This window comes from Anopheles nili, chromosome X, assembly GCF_943737925.1.
Source record: "Anopheles nili chromosome X, idAnoNiliSN_F5_01, whole genome shotgun sequence".
Classification (NCBI taxonomy): Eukaryota; Metazoa; Arthropoda; class Insecta; order Diptera; family Culicidae; genus Anopheles; species Anopheles nili.
Genome location: NC_071293.1, coordinates 7,965,682 through 7,988,879, shown reverse-complemented (window position 1 = coordinate 7,988,879; position 23,198 = coordinate 7,965,682). Strand labels below are relative to the sequence as shown.

Genomic DNA, 23,198 nt, shown 5'->3' with positions numbered 1-23,198 from the left:
CGCCTCTGCCGCGCTTAGTACGGTTGAAAGATCAGCGAATCGTTCCGACAAGCGGTTGCGAACTGTTGTTACAAGCGGTTTGGGCGCTATTAAGACGGCACGTGGGTGTAGTCCGAAAAACGCACCACCCACTGCGCACAGTAGGTCGTGGCAGGCGATCAGGGTATGCTGGAGCTGTTGGATTGGTTATTTAAATTAATTTCACTTCGACTGCAGTCGGCATTTTCTGCGCAATTACATTGATTTGCTTACGAAAATCTAGCGTGTGAACAGAAACTTATAGTTCATTTATTAAATTAGAGTAAATACTAAATCAATTCAATGAGCTTTTTGCACAAATCTGACAAATTTTGTTTACTTTAAAATTTATTAATCCGATAATTTTTCCACAAGGAGGATTTAAAACCAGAAAAAAAAAAGATATTTTGCTGCACACAATCAACGGAAATATGTTAGTATGTTATTAATTCTTTCGAAAGTATGTTGGCTTGTGTAAAAAATATTTTTGCATTAGTAACAAAAAATAAACCGATAAATTTCAGATTTTAAACAATTTCGTCACTGCAATTTACGATTTTCTGCAAAACTCATTAGTAAATTTACATTATTTGCTTCTCAATTATAATACATATACAATTATTTTATAAACAATACAGTAAATTGTTTTATTTTAAATAAAAAAAATATTTTTAATTACAGACTTGCAACTTGAATATATCCAACGCAGACGAGATGAAAAATGGCAACAACACGTTTTAGAAAATTTATTCGAGTAATGTTGAGGCTCGAGTGTATGCATTCGTTAACCGCAATTTGCCCTCACACCATAAATAAAACAAAAAAAAAATGAAAAACTTCTCACCAGCATCCCAAAGTGCGAAGGAACAACATACCCCCCCTTTAAAAAGGATCCCGAACCACCCATTTCCTGCCCAGCCTGGGATATGTGTGCTGCGCAAATGATGCGCGTTGGGAATCGGAGTAAAAAATTTAATATCTTTGATTTCGCAGCCATTTTCCGGTGGGCGGTTGGGTGGGCGAGCAAAGGCAAGTGGTGCCGATTTGAGCAGCGCCATTTTACGACGAGTCGAAACCCGGGGCACGCGTTGTGCGGTCGCAAATTTTTATCTGCCTTTGTGGCAACAGGAGGCAACACAGCGAGGGAATGCCATACGTCCATTATGGCCAATAAAACCGCAGATTTCGTGAAAATCGCAGCACAAAGCAGTGGGAGCAGTGGAGCCGACAAAACGGGCCCGGTCGGTCGAAAACTCGACAATGAACGATCGGCTCTTGCGTGCGATTTGATTAAAGCGTTTGGGTGGAGATTAAGCGACGAATTCGTTACGCCTGGGCGCGCCTAATTTGGGTTAAGACGACCTAACCTGGTGGATTTATTCTGCACAAGCTAGCTCCAGCATGCCGTGGAAGTCCTGTTCCGGTGGAGCTGATGGTTAAAGCCGTGCATTTGTATTTGTGCTCCTTTGAAATGCTCGATAGAAGTCTTATAGATAATATGGAGTTAGCTTTAAGTTTTGTTCTATGATTTCTGGTTTTAAGCATTCCTGCTCTCTTTTTGAAAGGAAACAAGACCAGCTTGACGGGCGTTCACAAGGACCTTTATAAAGTAGCCCTCTTGCAACCCTCAAGGACCGCAAATTGCGCTTCCACATCGAAACAAAGCTGAGTGTGTTAGGAGAAAAACAAACGCGATATCTCCGGCACGAACTTAATCAATTGCGGCTCGCTGAGTTCTGTGTTTCACCCCTTTTGGAGCTGCCGCTCAGCAAAGGGGTTTTTTTTTCGCCTCCGTTTGCACCCCAACTCCCTTCAACCCCTCTTCAACAAGACGATTAAATTTCCCGCCCCACTGCAAACGGAAGATTGTTTGCCTGCGCCATGGAAACGGCTGGCGGAAAATGCTGCCAGTGAACGCGGGCGAGAAAAATCGTGCGCGTCTCGGAAACGTTTTTCCGCCACTTCGAAGCCCATTCAAGGCAAATCAACCACCCCCGGCTGGCGGCTCGGTGGGTGGTCGTGCGTGTGTACGGGTGTTTTGTTGTCCTTTCGGTGCCGTTTTCCCAACCAAAAGCTTTCCCGGTGCGGGCAAGCACGATCGAGGCCCACGCCCGGTGCGTGGTGGTGGCAAAAAGCCACGCCATGATACGATGAGCTATTTTTTCTTCCTCCTCTTCCACTTCCACGTTGTGCGAAAGAAACGAGAAAACTAGAGCGAGACAGGAAGCGAAGGAAACACACGCCACGAGCGTGGAAGCTCGCGCGTCCGAAGCTTAAAATTTAATAACTTTGATTTTAGGAACCACTCACTTTTAACGACACACGGCTGGTATGCCGCCGAGAAGCGCGAAACGTGAATTTTCACGGAAATCTCCATCGACGCGTCTCGCCCACGTGGCATCGGGGTGGAAATCTCTACCCTCTACCCTCCTTAGGGGTGCAAATTATTGTCTCTCCGTCGCTCCGATCGCTCTACCTCCCACAGGAAACACCATTTCGAGGCCAATGAAAACGCGAAATGTGATGCCACATACACACACACACAGACACCCACACACCCACACATGCAACTGGCGGCGGCTTTGCTTTTATCAATTACAACACACATTCGACTGGCAGCGAGTCCCGCGGGGAGAACGCTGTAACAGCCTTTTTATGGCTTTGCTGGCAGAGTCCTGCCACAGGGAAGGTATTAATGGGCTTCAACTCGCATTAAACACACCCGGAAGGTGGTTGGGCAGGGTGCGAGCAACAATACAGAGGCACCCGTGCAAAGGGGCAGCATCCCGTGCTACATGAGGCGAACTAATAGCTTCATTCCGGTGTTTTATTGTTGTGTTACAGTTTGCTAGGAAGCTTAGCTTTTATTGCCGTACTTTCACCGGTTCAGTGTAGTTTAATAATTTAAAATAATAAAAAAATGTTGATGGATCGATGGGTAGGATTTTCCGTGCGGGTCATATATTTGGTCACGGGCTTGGTAGATGGGAATTCACATTCCTTTGTTTAACACCTTTTGTATTTTTTGTAAAGCTTTGAATGGTGACTGAAGAGCTTGTGTGGTTTTTTTGGCATGCATTAATTTATGAGGTTTTAAAGCGCAGTGCAGAGAGCTTTAAGCTCTAGCAAGTAGTTTGAGTGTATGGTTCGAACCTCATCAAATCTTGATTTAAAGATAAAACTATTTTACATTCGAATTCTTAAGATTTTAGAAGCAATCAGTCGAGCAGCTTTTACTACATAAGTTCAGGCCTGAATTAAAAGATGAAATATCGAAATTAAATAAAAATCTGTTCGTACATGTGTGAATGTAAATATTAGTAATTTACCTCATGGGAACACTGAAATAAATTCCACAGAAGGTATTTACATGCTCAATTTTTCCCATCGAATACAAATTCGTCAACTGGATAAGTTCAGCCAAGCACCCCCATATACCTTTTGACTAGGGAGCCACCAAGCCAATTCAATTAATTCCTCAAACCCACGAAAGCTCCGTCAAGGAAAAACAAATCACACCCTGCTGGTTCATTTTCGTCAGCTCTCAAACATGTGCCACCCGTGGCGTAAGGACGATGACGATGTCCCACTGTATGACTTCGGGTGGGAAGGAGGGAGAGACTTCGGGTGGGTCCCTCGGGTGAATGGGGATGAGAAAGAGCGAGAAAGAAGCGACCTCGGTCACGTTAAACCCTTTTGCCGTATTATTGGTTTTATTTATTCATCGGAGTGCCGTTAATCAAGCTGAATTCATTCGTTCCATCGTGCGCTTGAATGCGCAAATAAACGAGCCCCTGGTGGGGGTGTCGAAGGGGAGGGGGAGGGGGTGGCAACCCACCCGCGGTCCGGTGAACATCGTGCGTGTGAAAAAAAAACACGAACCAACCCGCGGAATGTAGCCCAGCGCGAAGGGAACGCTTAGTAAACCCCATCACACCTCAACGAACCATCAGAACCGAGGAAGGAAAACAGCTTGCAATTGTACTTCATGCAACGCTGGATAAAAATTGAATAAAACGGCGTTGAAAAACTACCCCAACATGTATCGCAACCGAGAACGGCAGCAAGGATAACAAGTGCCACGAATGTGAGTGGTCGCGTGGCTCACAAATGTCACAATCGCAACTAAATGGCTGCAAATCAATTTCTCTTCGCATTCTGAGCATGAAAAGTGCTCCTGCGCCAGGTTTGCATTCCTTTTTGTTCCACCTCAGTTGCTGTTACTGTGACCAACACTGTATGGAGGCTTCGCGTGCAGCCGTTAAAACTAACTCGACCAACCGTACAGTTGCGCTTTCGGCTTCCTCTTTGACATTCGGCATGGGTGGCTTTTACATTTCCACTTGTTTTTCACGCTCCCAGCCCTTTCGTACGGTAGCAACAGTTAACTATTCCACCGGCAGCCCCACGAGGAACGCCAGACTGTGTCTGTGTATTGGAATATTAAAATTAACTCGCGCGCAAAGAAGGGTGAGTGAAAACAGCCCACACCAGGCTGACAGCGCAATCAAATCGTTGGGAAAAGCGGAAAGCTCGTCGCTGGCTTATTTTCACACGTGGTTCGGATGTGTGCACCAATTTTCGCACCAAACGAACGGGGAGTTCTTTTCTTTTTTTTCCGTTCTCTTCTCTCCACTGAAAGCGCAAACGGACAGCGGAAGGAATTGTAATTGTTTTCGCACGCTCGCTGAAACGGTTGTGCCGCGATGTCGTGCGGTGAAAATGTACGAACGAGCCACATATGCGTGTTGCGGCAAACGTGGTCCCATATTTTGCAGGCTGATTCAGCGTTTTTTTTCGCTGCCAAGCACCATACGTGCTCGTTGGGAGCTTTTTCCGTGTATCGATCGATCGTGGTGGGCGAGTATTGACCGGTTCAGCAGCTTCACGTCGAGATACCGAATCATCAGCATCATCAGTTTGCCCCCCGAGCCGACGGTGTAGCCTCGCGTGGGGTATTAGTTTGTAAAGAAATATTTCCTAATATAATATTCCCAATCCCGACGCCGCTCGGTACCTTTTTCGTGTCGCTATGTTCGGTTCGGCTGGCCGGATTGTTTTGCCGGCGAGGGTAGTCTCCAGAGGACGCTTCATAAGATTACCGGTGCGTCCTTCCTTTCGCAGAGGGTTTCGGGTCTATTTTAAGGATTTTTGTCGAATTTTCTCTCACCCTCGCGTTCGGGCGCATTCCCAGCTACGGCATTCTGGAGCTGCGCTATATCGGAAGTCACCCAAATTCGCCCCCATCGTCCCGCGGATTCCTTCAGCCGGTGGGTTTCCCGTGAACGTATCCGCACGATTTCATAATTCCCCACAAATACCTGCGTAGTTGTGACGGACTGGTTTTTTTTCTTCTCTCCTTTCGATTCGCTCGCTTTTTCGTGCCACACCGGAAACACCTGCTAGGGAAGGTGAAGGCAGTTGGAATAAAATAAAGTGTACCGGAAGGGATGCAATATCCCGTCCGCAAGGCCACCGAAACGAACCCTGCCCAAACTCTAGCCCATGATTGTGTGGCTCGATCGATCATCGGATGGGCTAAGACAGCAAAAAAACCCCCCGTGATGAACACCGTTAGAGCGAAGGATAAGACGCTTGAGCATATGCAAGCGAGCTAGAACAAAAACTGCGGGAAACTCCCGTGTTGGTGCTTCGTTCCAGCGCGCAGTCGAATTCGCTCGCTTTTGCGACCGCACATTCGGCTAACTTTTGTGCGAAAAGATGAAATTCATTTCCATAATTGTGCCCGCCTGGTTGCGCTTCCCAGCCAGGCCCGGAAATGGAGTGCCCGCACACACACACACCCACACACGTGTGTGTTCTGACGCGGTAAAGGACGCCCGAAAAAGGGCCCCTGAAATAAATTTAAACCACAGCCCACGTGTGGCACCTCCGACCGTTCCAAAACAGCGCTCGAGCCAAAGATGTCCCGCGCGACGTGAGACGGGCATAAATCGGAATTCGGTGTCTGGGGCAACCGAAATGGAACCCGATACGAACGCACCGGGCACGCACCCAGCTCGTGTGGCTAAATGCAGGCAAAAGCGCAAACACGGCAGCAGCCAGCGAGAAGGAACCGAACGCTCAACCATTCCGCGCATCAAAGCATGAACGCATTGGAACGTGCTCTCCGTGAGCCGAATAACATTTTGCGCAGGGTACGCAGGGATTCGGGGAAAGTTTTCCTTTCTTGCTTTTTTTCTTCGTGCCCCTCGCCGGGTGGAGAATGAAAAAACTGAAGCCCACCGGTGAGTTGAGATGGTACCGAGGACGAGACCCCGATGCGTAACCTAATTCAACCGGACGTGACCGATAAACGGAACCACCGGGTGACGGTTCTCAGCCATCACCAGGGTTTTCCGGGCCGCTTTTCCGAACGGCACTCCCGCTGGGTGAGCCAGTGAGCCAGTTTGCATACCACCATCGTTCGTCACCGGTCGCCGATCGCTGCGCAAGAATGGGGGAAAAAAAAGAAAATCAATTAACTTGCGACGCGTGCGAGCGGATGGAAAATGGGCCCTCGCCAACGCCCGGAAAATGGCTCTTTTTTCGCGCTCCACCATCCGGGAGCGCTTTGTGCTTGTGGGTTACACAGCTTACACAGGTGGAGGCGGCAATTGTCAAACCACTTGGATGGTTGGGTCGTTCACCAGCAAACCCCCGGTGGGTTCGTTCTGCCGAAGGATGAAGAGCACAGCTGGCAGAGTAGAGCAACTTTTACGCCAACCGAATCCCACGGATTAGCTCAAATCCGGCCACTACCGATGTACGGCTTTACCGACCCCAAAAATAAAAGTAAAGCCACCACGCGCGAACCCACCCCTAAAGCCAGGGTGGCCCTTCAGCCCTACGGAGGGTGGGCTGTTGTTTTTCTTCTCGTTGTGCGGCTTCCTCGCTCGCTGGCCTAATTACTACGGCACCTGCTCGCAGCTCGATCGTGGTGTGATTTTCGGTTTTCCACGCGTCCGTTCGTCACGGCGGGCAAATGCGAATGGTTCGCCGGAATTGATTCACTTTATGGTGCCGCCCTTCGGTTGGGTGCCTCAAAATCTCATCACAAAGCTCCGGCCGCAGGTGGATGGGTCGCAAAAGGTGATGGGGACCAATGGAAAATGCCAAGGCCACACATTACGGGTGCCTAATCTACCGGAAGTGCATGGAACGGAAGGTCGTAACATGTTCAAGGACACGCGCTTCAACGAGAGCACCTGCGTCATTTAATGTCCGGCAGTTTTTGCATGCGTCGTTGGGTTTTGGTTGGTGATTTTTTTTTTTTTTTGCGCGGGAAACATTTTTCCGACCGTTGTATCCCTGAAATATGGAGCCATTGACGTCCGAATGCGCTTTTGGGACTTGATTTTAAGCCACGGAATCAAGCGAACCGAACGACCGTCACCGGACGATAGAATGTTGGAGTTCGAAACTCGAATTGAGGTGATTTTAAACCACATTTACCTGTGGTTTTCTGCTCGATGTACAAACCCCAACTGCAAGACGATAGCTTTAGCTACAACAAAAAAGAGGTTAAGATATGTTTCCTTCAAATTTCCGGTGAAGTCACACGAGAGCTCCCTTTTTTTTTGGCGATCCCAAGGATGCTTTCTTCGTTTCGAACCTCACACCGATAACAAGCACCCGAGTGTGAGCACCCACCGACACCAATACACGCGCGTTGTAACGAAGTCATCCCATGGTTTCTCGTGGTTTTTAGGGCTACAAAACGCACCCTTTACGCTGGGCTCCCAATCACCGTTTGTGTATGAAAATAAACACAATTTGCTGCGGGCAGTGTGTACATATTAGACCCCAATAGCAAATAGGTCGGCTGGTGCCGTGTTACTGGAGCGGATCAGGGATAGGGATTTGAAGGGAGCCGAATAGGTGGGCAAGAGATTGAAATTTGGGCCATGTGAAGAGCCTCCTCCAATACACCTGCCAAGGTGGGCTCATTAGATGGGGTCGGAAAGGGACAATAATGCTGCAGTTCCGCATCGATGTGCCTTCCAAATTTGTCTCCTTTTGCTGAGCCGATGGGGCAAGGATAATAACACGTTTTACGAAGTTCCAATTTGTTCGTTCATGTCGTGTTGAAGGCGTTTTTAAACTTCTCCCCATCGGGATACTTTTTAGGCATTATCAGACATTAGTTCAACAATGGGCTTTGTCTTACTTCCATGTGATGTATTGACCTACTAAACACAATAAGATTTGTAACTTAAAGATTTAAAAAGCTAGTTGATTTTTTCAAATTGCTTCAATCTCAATGTTGGAATTGATGATTTATTACATCCCAAAAACAAAAGTTATCATACTCTTTGGCAGAGACTGAACGTTTGTTGAAAAAATTTGTTTAATATTCCATGATTTACGAGAGAAAATTATTTTATACTTTAGTTGATATATATCATCTTACAGCATAAAAAAGGTAGCCTGCATGATAAATAATTTAAAAATTAGTCTTCTACTTTAATCAAATAATTGCTGAAGATAACAGATATCAGATATCTGTACAAAATTAATTTAAAGTTATGGGGGTTATTACTCTTAAATAATTAAATTTATAAAGGCTCTCAAATAAATCGATTATTATAATCCCACATTCCTCTAAATTAGCTCAATAAACAAAGGCTCTCAGATTAATCAAAATTAAAATCAAAGTATAAACGCTAAATTTAATATAAAAAATGTTATGTATGCATTTCTAGTTTATTTAAAGATAGCAGTTCCTCGTTAAATACTCCTAAAAATTTGTAGCTCAATTATTCCAACACAACTAAATCACCCAACGAAAATTATAGTTGTTATTAAAACAGTACACAGCTCAAATCGTCACATGCAACAGTTAAGCTTATAAATTCTGTCAGCAAAATTAAGCACATCAAAAATTATAATTAAAACACGACGCTTAAGACAGTGTCCATTGGCACGCAGCCAGCAGCGACCCAAGCGTTTTTCCTGATTTCCACCCCAATGCAGCTCGCGTGGCCACGTGAATTATTAACCAATCACGAAGCATTGCAAAACCGTGTCCTGGAAGCATTGAAGAAAAAAAAGCAGCGAACCCTGCTCGCTCGAAGCGCGTAATTTTTCATTGCGACACAAAATGCGCTTGATAAATTTAGTCGCACGGAAAACTGACCATTCCCAAAACCCGCGAGGCACTCATTTCACCCTCGTATGGCGCCCTAGCCCTTCGGTCACCACCACCAGCGGAACCGCGAGCCCAACGTACCTTAAAGCCCCTCCCCCCCCGAGCGGCACCGCGCTGTTTGACGATTATAAATTATTATTAATGAAATAAATGAAAAGCGGAACCCGACGTTTGCTGGACTCCGCCGCCACGGAAAAGCACCATCCTGCGAAAAAAGGGCGACACGAAGGGTCCGCGCGAGCATCCTTCGCCGAGGAACCCGAAGGATTCGCACTAAGCCCTCTCCTGCGCCCCAAGTCCTGGCTGGTTTCTTTCGTTTTTCCTGTTTTTCCTCTCCATTTCCCATTTTTCCACGTGCTTTTCCGGCTCGCCACCGTTCGCCCGCTTCGGCAAGCCGACATTTGTCAATGAAGTGCCGGAGCCCAAGAAACCGGTGGCCGTAGGGATTCGGGCGAGGATTTAGTCCCATCGAGCCACCGGAGAAGAAGTACAAACACCGACCACTTCCGAGCAGCCGGTTTCACCGTAATGAATTGCTGTCGAACGAGGCCCGCCGGTGGTGGTCTCGCGTCACGTCCTCGCGGACCCTGCGCAGGGCTACGCGGGGCCGGAAAAGCGACCCTTCGTCCTTGCGTCCGGGGGCTGGCAGGCGAAAGTAAAAATGCTCCGCGTGGAAGGAAAATAATTTTAATTAAATTTCTGACACTTTCAAATTTTGGCTTTTCGCAGGGTCTTTTTTGGGCGATGGAGGTGCAGGGTTTGCCGACCAGTTTGTCAACGTCGCGTGTCGTGTCGAAAGGCGAAAGGGTTTTCCATCACACCACGTGCTTCTGCCTATTGGGACCGCGCTAAGCGATGGCGAGAATTTTCCTTCGCCTCTGAACCGCGTCAAATGCGATCGAAAAGTCGGCCAAGAGGGTTTTTTTTTTTGAGGAAATTTTCTCTACCTTTTTTTTGTTCCTTTACCGCCTTTTCAAATAAAACTTATCTTGCTCGATCGCTTCCACAGATCATACACAGAAAGCGAGGATCCTTGTCAAAAAAAAAAAAGGACGCAGAAGTTTAGCAAGCTGCCGTCCAATTTTACTCGCCTTCATGTCACCTTTCTCTCAGGCAGCTTTGGCAAGGAGTTGAGCCGATTGTAACGGATTATATGTGCGTGTTCGTTCGTCCATTCGTCCCGGTGCGTCCTTTTCTGGGTCAGCTAACTTTATTGCTCTACCGTGTTCCATTGTCCCGTTCCCGGGGATCCAATCTGGATCGCACGGCCGCTCGCCGCCAGTTCTCGCTCGAAATGTCACTAAGCGATGCGATTAAGGCGCATCCTTTTTGCACGAGCCGCACCCAACCGAGCAGGACGATCGCGTTGGGCATGGTGGGTCTTCGATAAATGACATTTTGGCTGGCACACGACCCGGCTGGGGAGTGTAATTTGCCGTAATCTCGGTCGTGCTCCGTGCACCGTGGATGGTTCGAATTTTCGCCGCAAGGGGGCGTTGCATGGGAATCGTAAATTTTCGCACGGGAAAGCTGGAGTCATTTTAGCGTGAGGACTTCGACACATAGTCGAACGTAGAGAGTAGCTCCATGACCATGGACTATAATGCGCTAATGCAGGAGAGCGATGGTTCGCACGCGCAAAGCAACATACCGCAACGTCCTGTGGATTGCAAACAGTCTTTTTAGACACACATTCCCCAGCTATCATTGAAATGGGACGATTGACGAGCTGTTAAAATGTGCGCTTGTTTGTGCTGGAGAATGCTCTTAACAAGCTCACTCCTAGACACATTCCCAGGCCAACGTCTGGGAAGAATTTAGACTAGCTTTATTTAGATACTGGACAAACTGGAGCTGGTAATATTTATTAAAGCGTAGAGAATTATATAAACCATAGAATATTATAGAAATTACGCAGAATTACAGAATAAAAACTTCCCGGTCTAATATAACAAGAATAACATTCAGAACTGCAGCATCAGAGTCTTTTACTTCAAGAACTAACACCGCTATTAATAAACTAATGCTCAAAAACCTACTTGAGGTGCATATTAATTAGATTGAATTGCTTAAAGTAACATTGAGAGATAATGCCCTTTAATTTTGCTCCCCAAAGCATATCCACTAACACCTTAAACATAAGTGGTAGGTGTAGATGTAAGTAACACCGTTTATTAGTTCTGGGAAACCTTACCGAGTAGGTCACCGAATTCATTAGTTACATGCAACATAACATGTCCAGTTGCCACTCCAGAGTCGTACTATTACAACGTATGAAAACACAATTCCTCCTCTAAACACCCACATGCAATAATGGGATTTTTAAGTGTTCTAACATCTCCACAGACCTACTTCTCTACCCATTGCCTCTGCTGCATCTTGTATTTTATCTCTCCATCTCTTTTTTTTTTCATGAAAAGGTCAAATTGTTCATGATGCTACAAAATAGCCAACATACTCATCCAACTCATAAGCGCAGGGATATTAAACGCAGCGCTACATTTCCCCTTGGTCCAATTCCCACCCACAGTCGGACTACAATGATGTCAAAAAGTTTCATTACCACTCGGTTTGCTCGAAGAGAAACGCTAGTCATTGCCGCGATTCCAGCACGCCACGAATGCCTTGCGAAGGGCTGAAAGTAGCCTTAATTTTATTCCCACACGTTGTTTGACTTCCGCCAGCCGTATGAGGCGTGCTAATCCACCAAGTAGGGGTTTTTTTTGTGTCGATCCGTTGCTTTTACGAAGGAATAACTGAATTTAAACACTTTTCAACAGAAAGCAGCCGATTCTAGATCGTAAAGTCATGAACAGCTACGACATGAAAGTTGTTGAGCGCCTTCAGCAACATTCTAAAGAGACACTTGCTCAATCATGCTGTCAGCTACAAGCAGTACATTAGCGCAGAAGAGTAACGTGACTCGTAAACCTTGACTACGCTGGAGGAAGCTAATATTTCACTCCCAAAATGCGCCGACTTCTTGGAGCACAATTATCCGCCCCAACGACTTTAACTTCCAAAATTTATACTCAATCAATTAAGCCAGCTGCAATCATCGCCCCAGCGCGGACGTGCGTGGTTCGCATGCCGTGTGTCCTGAGCACCACTAGGATCCTTCGAGACTCCGTGCCGGGGCTTGCGGATGTCACTTTATCGGGCCAATTATTTATGACCCGCTCGCAACGAAACCGACGCGTCCCAGCTGGCATTCGCGACGGTTCGAGGTCTTCATTCGCCCGGCACCCTGATAGGGCTCGGGAAAACCCACGTCAGGAAGTGTTGTTTTGCGTGCGTCCTCGCAGGGTGGCCCCGGTCGCAGTTAATCTCGCCCACGTTCGCCTACGTTCGCACGGCCCTTCGCTGCCGTGCGTAGGATCTTTCCAAGGCGAGGTTCCCAAAAACCGGACCGCCTCTGCGCCTTTAGGGGAAGCTAAACGCCTGCACCGTGGTAAACAACCCACCTAAGGCTGGAGTTGAGTGAGTTGACAGGATGCTTGGCAGGAAAAAGGGGGTGAAATTTATGCTGGTGCTACGGCAAACAAACCGCGCCAAGGGTGAAGTCCTTTGCCGAGGATTCACGGTCCACAGTCATACGCCTTCCTGACGCGGTGCCTTTCGCAGGGCTTTCGGGAAGGCTACGCCAACCCCAATGTGGCCCCTCGATGACGAAGCAACCAATCTAATCTGCATTTAATGCTGCTAATTACCACCCTACCGCTCGGTAGGCTCGAACCGTCTTCGACTACGGTGAGCAGGCTCCGTTTGCGCGACTCCGCAAAGACATCATGAGAACGCAGAAATGGAAGTGGGAGAAGAGAAAAAAAAAACGAAACAGGACCTTCCCATGGTCGGGATGTTATCGGTTGCAAAACGTGCGAACAACGGAAGGCCGATGTTTTGTGTGCGTGTGTTTGGCAGCAAAGGGAGCGTTTTTCGTTTGGTCAGAATTGCTGGACCACTGGCACAGCAGAATCTGGCACACACTCAACAGCTACCCCCAATGGAAAGGACATTCTCATCTTGCGCAGTAGCAAACACCGTCGGGCCCCAAAAACCCGGAGTATCAGCAAGCGCTGCTCCTACACTGTTTTTTTTTCTTTTTGCTCTCCCCAACAACTTTATCTACAACTCCACCCCGTTTGGTCGCTCGACGTGCACGAGCATATCTACCAGCAGCTCAGCAAACCGGGGAGAGCTAATCGTGACCCTGGACAGATAATTGTTCCACCACCTGCTGCGTCACACGCCACCCTTAGGTTGGCTAATGGACAACGCACATGGCTGCCATTGTCGTCAGTGCGCTGGTGCACGTCCTTGGAGGGACAGGACAGTGTGGGATCGGCAACAGGTTGGCCGTTTGGGCCCAAATTGCTGCCGTTCTGGGAGGAACTGGCCAGACCCCGAGGTCGGTGGTCTATGCTGCTGGCTCTCGGTGCGTGTTCAACTTTCCTTTCCCACGCGTGTGCCCAAAAGGCGGGAAAAAAAATGGAAAAAATATCATTCGACACCACATCAACCCTTTCGGAAGGGCTGCTGGTGAAGCGTTGTTCGCCTTTTTCCACACGAACGACCAACCCGAGTCAGGTGCATGCCGGTGGGCAGCTGGATTTAGTTTCATTTCAGAGATTAGAGAACCCGATCGGATGAAGATTAGTTCTTTTCAATTAAGCCAGCTCGATTCCTGTGGGAGAGCTAAAATAATGCAAAAAAAAAAATGCACATTAATGCAAAATCGATCAATAACTATCACCCCACCGGTGGCAGCCCCAATGGGCGCGAATTTCCATTAATGTATGTGCACGTTCAGTGCAGCTGACGCTTAAAATTACTCCATTCTGCATTGTCATTTTTGGGCAGGCTATCTGTTCGATCGAAACCGCGCCAGCGACGCCATGAGCATGAGCGCATGCATTTTAATTGCGTTATTTAATCGTGCAATAATTAATGCAAGCAAGAATAACGTGCACTCGCCTTCCCACAATGATAGCAATTTTCGATGACACTTTCCAATGCTGGCAGTACTTATTGCACGAGCCAGCGTCGATTTAATACTATTCATCTTTCAGTAATACTAGCTTTTGACAGCACAATGCTGTCATAATTACGTTTCAAAGTATAGAGTGGAAAGTAATTTTCAATTTTCAATACATAATGGAAATCATTGAGAAAATCTAACGCGAATTAGATTGTAAACGACGCCCTCTGTTTTCCTAAAAATCACTCAATATTGAATCACATCGTGGCTTTGCTTCTTAGATCTTAGGTGCACGCTGACGTGTGAGTTTGATTGCAGGTGTTGATTGATGTTAAAGCATTCTCCGACACCACGTCAAGCGCACGGACACTCACAACACATTTTGATGACACATTTAGATTCACACGGTGTTTACTTACCTGCGGGAATTTACCTACACTCGGTAAACAGCTGTTACATAGTAAAGAATAACATTACCGGGGTTTAAAACTGAGCTTATGCAGTAAACGAAATAAATCATTACACTCAAACGTGGACGAGCGGCGGAAGTTGAGAATTTCCCATATGTCCTTGAAGAAGAACACTTTAACGTTGAGCCTAAAACACAATCTCTTCGTTTCCACTCATCCAGGGTTGACTGCAATAATGTTTGTTGAAAACGAGCTAAGATATATTTACTCAGCCCGCCTCAACTCCGATATGTAAATGTAACTGATTTTTTGTTTTGCTCATAATTATAATACGCAGCGTGGTTGCACCGGAAGCAAGGAAAGGGCTACATTGGTTCACTTTTCGACGAACCGTTAAGATCAGATAGCAAATTTGCCGTTGCGGTCGCCGCTAATCCCCAGCCAGACGTGTCACGATCCCTGGAGCGTTTCCCATCGGCCCATCAATCCACGTCGCGCACCATATTGAAGGTTCGCTTTCCCAACACACGACGCCGGCAAGCGCCTCGGTGTGGCAGCGGGAAATAATTGAATTTAAAAATATAGGTGAAAAATGGCGAAAACCCGGAAAAAGGGAAACAAGGATACGAGCGCAAAAATTCCCTCCGGAGCGGATGGGGTGGCCTGGAAAAGTGGGGCGTACGATGGAGGTGGTAGAGGCGGGGGTGGTAAGGGCGGGGAAGTAGGAGGGAGGAGAATGAAACCCCTTAACCATCATCATGGTGGCGTGCTTTGCAGCTTCCGTCGAAAGGTTGATGGAGTGACGGTCGAGCGGGGTAGCAGAAGTACCAGTTGGGTTGGGGGCATCCACCGTCCTGTGGGTTGAAGTTCTGGGAGAAACGATGGAGGTGAGAGACGAAAAAAATCCTCCCAAACCACCCTAACCCACCGGAACAGGGAAACATCCTGCTCGAATTTAGCTACACTCCTTCGACACTTTTCCTGCAACATGTGCACACTTTTCTGGGCGCTTCCGTGGGTGGGTTTATGTGTGTGTGTGTGTATGTGTGAATTTGGGAGCGCCAACAGCTCCATTTTCCACACGAAACCCACGGTTGCTTGCAACAGGCACATCCACGTGGAGGAGTGTCTTCGAACACGATAATTCTATCCTGAGAAGGCAAGGGAAACTGCTTCGGTAGGTTGACGAAAAAAAGGAAATGGTTTGTCAGACAAAAAAGGGCAAACAGTGTGTCAGTGGGAGGGAGAGAGAGAGAGCGTGAAGATAGAAACAAAAATGCGAATCGGAAAAGCGTTCAATCGTTCCCGGGCACCTTCATTACATCACTCAGTGAGGCTGTACGGGCAGACTCACGTTCAAAAAAAAGGGAAAAATACCACGAAAGTAAGAGCACACCTGAGAGATTGAACTAAAGGCAGCCAAGATCTCTCTGTGTCAACCCGATCCACATCTCAAACGCGCTCAGTTTCGGTGCTTCTGAGACGGGTCGGAAAATTCGCGTTAATGATAACATTCTGTGCGACAAGCACGGCTGATTGATAGGCGCGCGGGAAGAAGATGAGCATGATTAACGGGGCAACCGCGAAGGTGTGTGGGGGGGGGGGGGGGGGGCGAACACCAGGAAGAAGGAACACCCGCTCCCAATCCCGACGCTTTTCCATTCACCATTTTCCCACCGGGAGCGGGCGCGCTTCGCGAACGGCTTTAAAGCGCCCACCCCAGGGTGGCTCGGGAAAACTCGGGAAAGCGGGAGGAAAATCGTTAGCGAAACCCGGGTGATAACGATCATCCTCAGCGGACACGGTGGCACCATCGCCAATCAACGCCGCTCAACCGCGCGGAACGACTAAATGCAAGCAAACCGTGAAAAAGCTCGCTCCAATCACCATACCCGACCGAGGCGTTCAACAATCGACATCCTGGCACGCGTCCTGGCGTTTACAAACGTTCCCTGTTTTTCTTCTTCTTCTGCTTTTGTGCTGTTGGACGCACTTTGTGTAGTGGCGCGATTTTAGGCGCCTCGAATCGAACGCCCGAATCAGAAACGTACTTCTGAGCTCAAACACCCCGTTCTGGAGCGCCCTCTGGTGGGTGTTTCGGTTGGACGTCTCCCTGGAGGGCATCAGAAAAGCATAAAAATTATGGGAACAAATTTGACATTCTCCTCACACGCCCGTAGCAAAAAAGGGGAGGGAAGGTTTGCTGGTGAAGGTCCTCCAACACCGTAAGGCTGCAGGAACGATCAGTGAAATACTCCAGCGCGATGAAGACGACAATGGCACGTCTAACGAGCAGGGACTGAAGACGCTTGCCGTCTGCTCCTTCACCAACACACACACCCATGCGGTCCGAGCAAACACACCACCAAAGGTTGCTCAACTCCCAGGGTCGAGCTATACCTGAACCGCAAGATAAACCGACCAGCGCGGCGATGCACACGTGGCGCACCTTACAAGGACGCCTTGGGCAAGGATCCAACGATAAGGACATGAACGGTGGAGCGCGACGCCTTTACCGGGTATTACATTATACCAGGGTACAATCGATTGTCTAACGAAGGGAACCAACACCCGCTCTAGCTCATCCTGTGCGTGCGTACGTGTTGCGGCGTGGTCTCGAGTTCCTAGAACCAAACCTCCTCAGGTGCCTCGGTGGCAGCTCAGCTGCAGCCTTCCACAGCCCCGGTGTTGACACGCTTCCTTCCACACGGGCACACACACACACACTCGCACCGTGGGCCAACACATGGACGTGCCAGAGGAAAAGAAAACGAAAGTTGGTCCCGCACGGATGCGGGCGATAAGGCGAAAGCTGCAGCGTCAGGAACCACCGTACTCAGGAGGTACGTGGGACGTTGTCGAGGGGTTAGAGGGGGGGAGGGGGGGAGGGAGGGGAGGGAAAACTCGGAAGGATGCGCTACTGGTGTGTATGTGTGTACATTGATATGCCTCGGCCCCACCCACCCAGCCTCGCTTTCCCGCGGGGTAAAGGTAAACTTTTCATCCCTTGCAACAGGATCCCGCTTTTGCTGCCTTCATCTTGCGTTTATTTACGTTTCATTCCTCCCTTCTTAAGGGCAGGCAACTGGGGACTTGGGGAAGAGAGTGCACGGACTCGCGGAAGGGCACGAAGCAGGAACGGCGTAAGTGGAGCCGGTTTTTTTTTTTCTTTCGCCCGTATCTGCCGCTGTACTTACTCGTTTGCACGTAAATGATGGCGATAATCAATAGCAAGAATGTTATCCAAATTCTATCCATTATTGGTGAGACCGCCCCCGTGGGAGTATGGTGGTGTTGGTGCTGGATGGGTGGATGACGCCGCTCTGGTGCCGCTGCAAGCCTCCGCCGGAAGGATGGTTAGCCTTAGCTGTCGAGGCACACAATCGGGAACAAAATGGACGCCCAGCCACCGGTGTCTCGTGTGTTCTCGCACACGCAGCTAACACGGCACTACACGCACTGCAACACCGGGTACACACCTTCACACTAGCACGCGTTCGGCGGCGCAAATATTTCGCCCTTCGCTCACTTTCTGCACACCTGAAGGATGGTGGTGGGGGGTGGGGAAAGGGTTTTTCTATTTCCTCTTCCCACGCGAGCCTTGTTTGATGGAAGAGGCTCTCGTTAAGTTGACCTGGCTGGCTTGGAATTGATGTTTCACCTCGCGATACAAACGGCACAGTTCCGCATCGCACAGCGGGCACACAAACAGACACCGTCGATCAAGCACGATCTTGCGTGCTTGGTCCGAGTGAAGGCTCACCCGTTGTCGAGTACACTCACGCACACACTCAAACCACGCCCGCTAGAAGCGGTTCGTTGCGTCCGAGCGCACGAGACGAACTAACACTAGCCGGTGAGATGACGGATGCTGGAGACACGCACCGGAAAGATGACGCTTGTACTCCTGCCACGCACACGGTTAGGATGGGGATGGGCACCGTCGAGGAGTACACCTGTGTGTGCGTTTGGATTAGTGGCTACGTTGCGATAGCCGACGTCATTGTCGCTTAATACACCGTCGCTAAATACTGCTGTGGGGGGGAAAAGAAATATCAACAAGCGCATCAGTTTGAAGCGCTTAAGTAACAGTGATAAACGTCATGGCGAGCTATTGCGCCCCAAATTTTGTCCCTGTGTTCTCGGGTGTCAAATCGAACGATCAAAACTAATGCAAAAATAACTTAAATCCCGTTCTGACAGCGACGCACGAAAAACTGCACCGCAAACTGCGGTGATTTGCCAACTTTCAACAACTCCACCGTGTTTGGGGGTTACTTACCCCAACCGGGGAGCTTATTTCGCCCACCCGCCGGTGGGATGGAAGGGATTATTATTCTATTTTCGGTCGGTTCTGGTAATCAACGGCTAAGTGCGTACGTTTGATGGATGGCGCTAGATTAAGGTAGCTCTGCTGGTAGGCCCCTTCATGCCCCCCAACGGTCAACCCTCAAGCACTCTGCAATATTCGGCAAATGGCCGAGGGAGAACGGCAGTGTGGCTTCGCTAAATTACTTCCAGCCATTTGCGTGCGAACTTCGCACAGTAATGGGCGGTTTTAACGCACAGCTGCTTGCCTTTTTGGGGCGCTCTGCAGTTCACAGAGACCGGAGTGCTGAACAGCACGAATTGGTCGGCGGATACTTCCCGACAAACGTCATTTAGGGATTGTTAGATCTGTTCGTTTGCTCATTTTGACGGGGAGAATCCAAATCCACCATCCACCCACATGGTCGTTAGCTGTTGAGTGTTACTTCACGTTTTTTTACAAGACTGTAAACTTAATCAAACGTGACTGATGCAGTCTGACTTTGAGTTTAATCAAACAGGACACCAGCAGCTGATGATAAACTTGTTTAAATTATGCTCTTTTCGTAATCCAGCGCCTTTTTGAAATGGCAGACACTCTTGTTTTGCTTAAAGGTAAGCTGCCTCAGGGAAGCAATTTCATGCACGATCTATAAATCTTTGATAAACCTCCCGAAAACAGTCACACAACAGCTCCTACTCAGCGATACCATGCTTCATTACATTACATTACACAAACCACTATCGACCGAGGTCTCGCGGTAATTTACCACCAAGCTCGGTTACGGTTACGGAATTTCCTTCGGCCATTTCCGGACGGGCCCAAGAAAAGTGGTTCTCGTTTACATCCGCAGTTCCGCCACCGTGGCCCATCTCAACGGCTGGATCATCAAATATTCACACACACACACGTTGTGGCCGCCAGACCTCAGGGGTCACCAGCACTTGGGAAGGCATAACCTCGTTGACCGTGACATAAGCTTCGCCCTTCTCGCAATGCCTCACTACACTGAACGAAACATCCCACATGTGAGTACAATTTCCCAGATTGTGCAACGGAAGCGTACCGTTTGGCCTTCTGGTCTGGTGGTTAAGGTGTCACTTTCTGATGCACAACCAGTGAGGAACCAAAGGTGGGTGAAGGTTGAAAGTGATCATAGGTTGAGGATCGGTAGCTGTTGATGGACGAGATGAGACCTCTTCCGGTGTGGCAGCACCGTGAAAAATGGGCTCCTATTTTTTGAGAGCATCAATCACTGCACGTTGAGATGTTTTTGCCACTCTTCAGTCACTGACATGCTTCCTAGCGTCCTTAAATTAGACCCAGATATTCATCACTTGGTTCAACTTCCAAAACGAACGAACAAGCACACCACCATAAATCCCATCTCCAGCGAAACCACGCATCGATGGCCACAAAACTGGACAGCACTCGGTTTCAACATCCACTCACTCTCAACTTCTGGAGATGACTCGCTGCGAGATCGGGGACAACACCTGGAATGGGGATTGGGAAGGAACCTGTCCCTTCTACCGGGAGCAAGTGTAGGCGGAACGTGAACAGCGGACACGGGCGGACAACCGCACTAGATCAGGTTCGATCAGGTGCTGCTACTTCTGCTGCTGCTGCTACTGCTCCTGCAGATGCTACTGCTGCTTCTTCGGCCTCTTCTGCGACAGGGCGCTCGCACTGGCAACGGGCGTCTCTCGATCTAGACCATCGAACGACTCTGTCCTGACTGAAAGGCTAGCAGGCTGGCTGTTGTTACCCGTCAAGCTCGCCCTCGCACGGTGCAACGTGCCGTTGTTGGTGCCTGCGTAGGTGAACCACGAGGCGGTGCTCTGCGGTTTCCAACAACCCACCAACTTCGGCTGCACCACAAAATGAGTGCCAGCACTTCCAGCGAGTCCTCCCAAGCCCGTGGGCTAGTAGCATCAAAATAAAGGCCACTCACCTATAGTACTGCTGGCGCTGTTGCGAGAAGCTTCCAGCGAGCTCCTTCACACCGTTCGAAGGATATATCACTTCCCAAACTGCTTGATGCGCTCACGCGCGAAGGACGTCCACAAGCTCGGGAACCTGGAATATCCGGTCGGCAACTTCACGACCTCACTCAGCCACTAGCAGCTGAGACTGTTGCATGGTCCAGCACTCGTTTGTCCTGCCCGTGGTTTCGCTCCACGCCCGGTAAGATATTCGTCAGCTCATCGCCGGGCTGCACTTGAACTCGGATCCAGTGGCACAGAAAATCGAAAATTTATTATTCGCCTCCCGGGAGCAGCACTCGACGGGTCGCTCCTGGTTTGCTGGACACCCGGGGACAACGATAAGACCTGGAGCCGTTTTTTTTTGTTGCTCCTCCTCTTCTAACTTCCTATTCATCCGCCGCTGACCTAGCCCTGGACCAGCTCCCATTACGCCGCTTTATCGCAAATGATCGCCCGGTACGTTGAATGCATTAACTTTATATCGCATCGACTTTACTGCCCCGGGAGGGTGTCCCATAAATTTTGGAACCTCTACCAGTACGCCTCGACCCGATGCGCCGCTAATGATTTTGCCATTTTGATTCTGCGAAATAGATTGCAGCCGGCTTCCGGTAGCGGACGTGATTTCTCGGCCACTCGGTGCCAGTTTGCTGCAGGAATGAGTGAACTTCCACGGTCTAGCGAAGGTCCTATTCCTGTGGTGGACAATTAGCATCTGATTTGGTCACCGAAAGGATTTCCACGTTTCCAATCCACTTACGATTAGCGGATAAAGCTGGGTCAAAGCTTGGGAAGCAAAAATACGCCCCCGTTGGTATTAATCCGTAACCTTATTCTAGCTAAACTGCGGGAGTTTTGAAACCCTCAAACTCGGGGATTTGGAAAACGTTTCCCAAAGGTTTCAAGGTCAACCATCAGGACCCGTTTTTTTTTTTCGCGAAAGGTTGTCGGCTAATAGTGAGCTAATTTCCAGCGTTTCATCCCGAAAGGCTTCCACTTCACGTGGCTCAAACGCGGGGCCACAAATCTCGGGACTAATTTTAGGTCCCACGAATAGCGAAGCTGCAAGAAAAAAAAATCACGAAATAATCCTTCCCAATTCTGTGCAGTTTCCTGACCCTTCGGATGCGCGATAGTTCAAAATTCACGCCTCACCCTCTAAATGCCAACGTGTTGCTTGGGAAAGGCTTGAAACTCACCTGCACTTAGCGTGAGGCCAAAAGGGCGCACAAAAATAAAGAAGAGAACAAAAGCACAGTGGGTGAAAGGGCGAGGGCGCGATTTTAAGGGATCAGCGCCAAAAAGTTGCCACCGAAAGCGCGACCTGGGGCGGTGTGGAAAAGTTTTTCCCCTTTTCCGAAAGCCGACGAGATCCTTGCAGGTGTCAATTTTGGTGGCATTTTCTTCGAGGCTGGTGTGTGCGTGCGTGTGTGTGTGAGTGATTTTTTGTTTAGCAGCTACCCTTATTTGTCACCCTTTTTGCGCCCCTTTATGGATGGGAAAAGCTCATCCCACCGGCGTTGGGGGTTCTTTATTCGGCTTTCCACCTTCACATGGTTCCAAATTCGACGGGAAAGCATTTTGTTTTTCCTTTGCGAAGGGCATTTCCGCATTTCTCCCAGCTGCCCCTGGGCGCCCCGCGCCGTGTAATATATTTATAAAGTCCTTCCACGCTAAGCCGAGCTTTGGGTGAGAGCAATAAAAAAAAATCGTCGAGCTCCGTATCGAGCTTAATTACGATATGCAGCCGCAATTCGCAATTCCGCTTTATTTAGATTATATTCGCGCACGGGTTTCTTTCTGTTTCTTTTCTTCTTTTTTTCATTTCATTTTGTTTCAAGGCTCCCGTGACCCTGCCGAACGCCGGTGTTAATGCGAGCGCATCCTGCCACCAGCTGCCGGTGGGTGGGCGTTTTTCCCACGAAGGGCTAAAACCAGCCGAGCCGCGGAGCTGAGTGCGCCCAAATCATACGGATTTATTATCCTTGGCCGGGCCGCGGGATCACGTTTTGTGATTCAGGGTTGCGTTTCGTTGTCTTTTCTTTTTTGCGTTGTTCCACCTCCGTGAGCTTTGTTTTGGTTGTTCGTCCTGCGCCCAAGGACGTACACATTCGGTATTCCCCAGGATTCGCCAGGTTGGCCATTGGGAGGTATGTTTTTTTGTGTGTCTTTTTCGACAGTGCCTTTTTAGCGCCCTCTCAGCCGCCCACCAACGCAGGGTGCATTTTATATGCCTCCGCGAGTTTTCCCACACACACACACGCACGTGAAAAGCACGCACGCGGAGCCTGAAGACGACAGTTTTACGGTGGAATTTTTTTTTTCGCGTTTTTCCAACCCCACC

The 23,198-nt window shown here is 48.9% G+C and overlaps 1 protein-coding gene across 1 annotated transcript in view; it reads right to left on the bottom strand.

The window, feature by feature from the left end:
* Positions 1-17,815, bottom strand: part of LOC128728774 (uncharacterized) — a 101,229-nt gene extending 83,414 nt beyond the window's left edge. The window contains exon 1 of the mRNA XM_053822420.1: positions 17,755-17,815. Coding sequence (XP_053678395.1) covers positions 17,755-17,815 — 61 coding nt within the window. The remainder of the gene's footprint in view (positions 1-17,754) is intronic.
* Between the last annotated feature and the right edge of the window lie 5,383 nt (positions 17,816-23,198).